The sequence below is a fragment of the Coenobita brevimanus genome, chromosome 68 (assembly GCF_032717465.1).
Source record: "Coenobita brevimanus isolate Jiangsu-jjx chromosome 68, ASM3271746v2, whole genome shotgun sequence".
Lineage (NCBI taxonomy): Eukaryota > Metazoa > Arthropoda > Malacostraca > Decapoda > Coenobitidae > Coenobita > Coenobita brevimanus.
Window position 1 is genome coordinate 3,521,991 of NC_137021.1, and position 6,102 is coordinate 3,528,092.

At 45.6% G+C, this 6,102-nt stretch overlaps 1 protein-coding gene across 1 annotated transcript; it reads left to right on the plus strand.

The window, feature by feature from the left end:
- The first annotated feature begins 4,084 nt into the window (after positions 1-4,084).
- On the plus strand, positions 4,085-5,743 carry LOC145405811 (uncharacterized). The gene is made up of 4 exons (XM_080277050.1): positions 4,085-4,186; positions 4,702-4,766; positions 5,196-5,345; positions 5,506-5,743. Exons 1-4 carry the CDS (start codon positions 4,085-4,087, stop codon positions 5,741-5,743), a joined length of 555 nt encoding a protein of 184 aa, XP_080133176.1.
- Positions 5,744-6,102: the final 359 nt, after the last annotated feature.

The window sequence follows — 6,102 nt, forward strand, 5'->3', positions numbered from 1 at the left end:
TCCCACAGGAAAAGCGACACAAGAATACCCAACTCTGACCCCTAAATACCACAGACGTAAGGAATATATGGCACTTCTTCCTCCTCTATGGTTGAGATGTAGGGGAGAATAGGGAGGCTTTATTCCCATACATGAGATATGTGGCACAGAAAGTAGGATGGAGCACTGTCACTTCCCCACTAGAGACCCTCCAGTAAAGAAGAAGGTTTAGGATGAACTGCCTATGGACTGCACGTGGGTCATTCAGCCACACAATCAGATTTTCAAAGTCCCAATGTTCCCCTAGAATACGAATTATCTGACAGACAGACATGATGCAAGAAATCTGAATGAGTTGTAGCTGTGGTCCCAGACTCATATAAAATGTGAACCCAATGGAGGGCAGGCTTAAACTGCCTTTATACAGTCTGCCATCTTCCTTTTGGAGGACAGGGATTGCGCTGACGTTTGTATGGCCAGGCAGCGGAGTCGCCTGGTTATGTCGGTGCCACCACATGAAGGCGTCCCTACGATGTGAGAGATAAAGGCTGCAGTTCCACAGTGTCACAGATTTTCATGTACCGGTACATACAGTTGGCCACACATGAACCTGGGGCAGTATCCTTGTGAAGCGGAGGTCTAGCTCCAATTTCCGACGTTCAAGCATCACAGTTACTGGGTCATATCAGCTAATATTTGACATTTCCCTTCAGTCGTGTCAGTGCCATCAACAGGCATACGATTAGGTTAAGGGTGCCAAGTGTACCAAATGCCAGACCTCTGCTACACACTGACGCTGTCCCAGGTTCATATGTTGCCGACAGTACTTAACACTCTTGACATTCAGGCTCCCATGACTCACTCTCAGCTGAATTACACTGTCTGGTGTTAGCTGGAATAAAACAACAGAGCAACAGCTGTCCTGAAATAAATTGTTCTTGAGTAATTGTGCCGACCAGGAGAGGGATGACGCTTCGATATACGAGTATCACCCTCAGCCTCCTATGGTTCCCTCAGTAAAATCAAACAGCCTGGTATTAGCTGACGTAAATTGGTAGAGTTGTACTGACAATCAGAGGGGTAATGGTGATAACATCCATACTCTCTGGCTCCTACGACTCTCAGCTAAATTAAATCATCTGGTGTTAGCTGAAATAAAATACCAGAGTTACCCCGACAATGAGACGGGTAATGGTAACAATATTAATACCCCTATACTCCTGTGACTCAGCTTAATTAAATCACCTGGTAGTAGCTGGAAAAAAATACCAGAGTTACCCCGACCATGAGAGGGGTAATGGTGACGATATTCATACTCAAGCTCCTATGACTCACTCAACTGAATTAAATCGCTTGGTATTCGCTGGAACAGAATACCAGAGTTACCCCGACCGTGAGAAGGGTGCTGGTAACGACATCAATACCCCCAGGTTCCTACGACTCACTTTCAGGTGAATTATATCGTCTGGGGTTTGCTGTAATGGAATTCTAAAGGCCGTATTCTCGTCGCTTAAGGATGCTCCCAAACACCTCTTCCTTAGCGATTTATTTTAAGATACGGCTTGTTAATATTCTCTTGTGCGTTAATTAAGCAAAGTATGACGACGTTTGAAAGACTGATATACCACAGAATAGAACAATAAGGTGCAATAACCAAATAAATCACTTAGGGAGAGGTGTTCGGGAACTTTCTCAACCGACAAAAAATACGGGGCCACTGTATAATAAGGTGCAAAAGGCAGAATAAATCGTAAAGAAAACGCTGCTACGGATCATATGACACGAAAATATACTTAACCCTTTCTTCACCCCATCCACGCATCCACTCTCCTAAACTCACAAGGACACTGTATACTAAGGTGCAATGGACAGAATAAATCTCTTGTGAAAAAACTGCTACGAAACATGACACTCACGCACCTGCTCTCCCAAGCTCACGAGGAAAACTGAGGCAATATATTACACCCACGAGTTTGTGCATAAAAATAATCCCACCTAAAGGAAAAGCTATGGCGTGGTCGGTACAGGAAGCAGAGAGGTCAAGAGGTTAAAAATATGACATTCGGGGAGTGAGAGAGAACAGGCGGGGAAGCTGGACACCACGTATAAATAGAAATCCGACTGCCATCCTTCATTCAGTTTGGGGAGAGACAAGCACTGGCAACCGTGAGTCAGACTGGAAATTATTGCACTCGCGTTTCATGGGGCGAGAGAGGGTGTCATGTTTTGAGCGGTGTGTGTGTGTGTGTGTGTGTGTGTGTGTGTGTGTGTGTGTGTGTGTGTGTGTGTGTGTGTGTGTGTGTGTGTGTGTGTGTGTGTGTGTGTGTGTGTGTGTGTGTGTGTGTGTGTGTGTGTGTGTGTGTGTGTGTGTGTGTGTGTGTGTGTGTGTGTGTGTGTGTGTGTGTGTGTGTGTGTGTGTGTGTGTGTGTGTGTGTGTGTGTGTGTGTGTGTGTGTGTGTGTGTGTGTGTGTGTGTGTGTGTGTGTGTGTGTGTGTGTGTGTGTGTGTGTGTGTGTGTGTGTGTGTGTGTGTGTGTGTGTGTGTGTGTGTGTGTGTGTGTGTGTGTGTGTGTGTGTGTGTGTGTGTGAGTGTGTGTGTGTGTGTGTGTGTGTGTGTGTGTGTGTGTGTGTGTGTGTGTGTGTGTGTGTGTGTGTGTGTGTGTGTGTGTGTGTGTGTGTGTGTGTGTGTGTGTGTGTGTGGTTAGCAAAATAACTAAACACTCTTCATCCGATTTGGAACTGGTCGAAGGTTGAGGGTCTGTCACGGAACAACAGGTCAGAGGTCAAGGTCATTGTGTGTGTGTGTGTGTGTGTGTGTGTGTGTGTGTGTGTGTGTGTGTGTGTGTGTGTGTGTGTGTGTGTGTGTGTGTGTGTGTGTGTGTGTGTGTGTGTGTATGTGATTTTGACCAAACTTTGTGGCCCGACTCCGGATAAGCCATGGATAAAAGGATTCGGGTTCGTGAACAATCAACCCAAGGTCAAAGTCACAGGAAAACGTCAAACACCAACATTATAGGGCAAAGTCAACACAAACAGTTTTAATCTGATATGAACTGGTTTGGGCATGTTGCGAGGATAAAGGATGACAACTGGGTGCGGTAACTGAAAAGTGTGAACGTCGGGGGTAGGGCTGCGAAAGGCAGACCGAAAAAGACGTGGGACGAGGTTACAGAGTGTGACCCCAGGGATAAGGAACTGAAGAGGGAGGCTGCCGGGGATCGAGCACTGTGGACAGCAGCCACAAGATGGCAAAGACCGACGCATGCAAGCATGTTAAAGCCTTTACAAACGACACGAAAAATGCGATACGAACCGGGCTTGATGGAAGGGTTAAGGGTCGGTGAAGAACAAAGGAATTCGGTTTTGAAAACAATCAAAGGTCAATGTCACAGGGCAAGGTCAAAGTTCATCCCATGTGTAGGTGTGTGAACAATATAACTAAAACTGTTTTGACCTGATATGGATCAAACTTGCTGAAAGAGTTTAGGATAACGCAAGAGGCTGCTTATTTTTTAAAGAACAATACGTCAAAGCTCATGGTCACAAGGCAAGGTTATCTTAAACAATATTTATCCGACGTAGATTAAACTTCTCGATCGGGTTCAGGTTAAAGCAAGGATAAGGATACTCGATTCTGATTTGGATGCCGCGATTCGTCTACCTATCCATCTATCTGTTCATATGACAGGAATAAAATCGTCCATCGTTAAGCTGCAATAAAACACGAAGGTCTTTATTCTCCGTTAAAACGTAAACTGTGACAGGTTTTTACACATTTGGTACCCTGGATCTGTCTGGAGAATAGCTGAATAGTGTGACGTTGGCTGAAATAGGCTACGAAGCAGACAATACAAGGTCAGAGGTTTAAGAATGGGAACAATATGGCTCGGGAGATGATGATGATGATGATAATGATGATGATTTTCTTCCATCCCTGGGAGCATATTTCACAGCACGTTCCTTAAGGCCCACTAACCCTCCACTGTGCCATACACGTCACCACTTTGGCACGAGAGAGAGAGAGAGAGAGAGAGAGAGAGAGAGAGAGAGAGAGAGAGAGAGAGAGAGAGAGACCTGAATTTAATAAACCACCGTCCACTGTATCAGATGAGGAGCGTGGCCCTGATGGTGATAGTGATGGTGATGGTGATAGCGGTGGAGGGAGAGCAGACGGAGGATCTCACTAAGCAGGGGGCACCACAAAGCAAGGTACACTCACGGACAATATTTTCAATCCATCTATCAATCTATCTATCCATCTAACTATTTTTTTACATACGCCTTGGATGTGTTGCAAAAATACCACAAATACCAGTTTTATATACCCAAAATGTGTTGCAAAATACCACCAATTCCATGATTTCTATTTCATGTTTCGGATGTGTTGCAAAAATACCACAAATTCCAGTTTTATTATTCATGAAGTGAAAAATACGGCACAGCAAAATGATAACAGAAAACAGATAACGGAAATGAAGACTATAATAATTTGGCATTAGCTTGGCCCATATTTTCGTCCCTTTGCTGCTTATTTTACATAGCTCAGTGGCAGAATGAGACAGTACCGCGGCTCTACATCCTTTTCATAGCACATCTTCCTGACAAGTAGCACATTCTGGTTTTCATTTATCGCTACAACTCAGCATTCAGGATGGGGAGAAGGCAATTTCAGGCCGAGTCACAATAAAAGGAGTATAATTCATCCTTTATCCATAATTCCCCAGCCTGAGGTCCAGGATGGCACTGAGGACTCTAAGGAGATCATCAACAGAAGCCGCTTTATTGCCAGGTAAGTTAAGGTCACGTCTACACCAGATGTTTGCTGGCGCGGGCGGGTGCGGGAGGGAGTTTTGCATCACTGTAACCCCTACAAGTGGCCCCACTGGACACGGACGGGCGCCTTTAAGAGCCTGTATAGGTTACAGTGACGCAGAAATCCCGTCCGCAACCACCCGCCCCAACAAGCATTTTGTGTGGACGCGCACAAACTTCACGGTGATCAGTACAAGGCACCGCATCCCATCTCTCAGCTAGGAATAATGTGACAATGATGGTCATGCACAGCTGTCGCAAAATCCAACCTACCCCAGCCAAACCTGACTTACATCTACTAAACTTAACCCAACCTAACCTACATAGCCTGAACCTAGCCTAACCCAACCTAACCTGCATAAATCTAACCTAACCTAACCCAACCTAACTGCCCTTCCTCCCTCAGCTTCTCCACCACCACCGAGACGTCCGTAGTTATGGTCACCTCCACCGTGTATTTCTCCTGCCTGTCTGGAACCTCGGCCGCTGTGTGTCAGGGAAGGAGAAGGAAGAGGGCATTCCGTTCCAACATCTCGCTGGACGATAAGGGTGATAGGTGAGTAGGGTTTGTAATTTATTTCTTAAATAGACAGACAGACCCATAAATAAATAGACAGACAGATGTACGGCCGCTGTGTATCAGGGAAGGCACAAGAGGAGGGCGTTCCGCTCTAAAATTTCGCTGGACGACAAGGGTGATGATACCTTCTTTTCAGCCACGCTCTCGAAAGCAGCCAAGTCGACATAGCGAACCTGGAGGCTGACGGAGGCGCAGGAGTGGCAGCAGCCGCCGACGAAAAGGAAAAACTATTAGGCGTACAGGTGTGGACCAGGGCACGAACCACCACCACGGTCACCATGCTCTACACCGACACCAACACCACCATCAGGCTGTCCTACTTCTGCCAGGCCGGTCTTGCGCAGCTTCCCGCCTTCAACTGCGCAGGGAAATAAATGGAGTTCGACAGGCTATCAACTCGGCACCACGTCCTCCTTCGGTCTCTTCTGTCGCACGCTCTCTCACTTACATAATTATTAGTCTTTTTATCATTTTAATATGATAACAAACTTTTAAATTTTATCTTCAGACTAATTTCATTATTAGTCATTATTACTATTATTTTTATTATTACTATCATGTGGAAGCTGTCTCATGGTAACGGGAATCATGCAAGCTTTATTAAATCCCTTCAGCTCGAAAAATCTCTCCTAAGTAAAATAAAATCGCACTGGTGATAGCACGACTAAAATGAAAGAAACATAAGTCCCCGATTTGAAAGGGTGAAGTGAAGCAACAGTATTTCCCTTGCTTC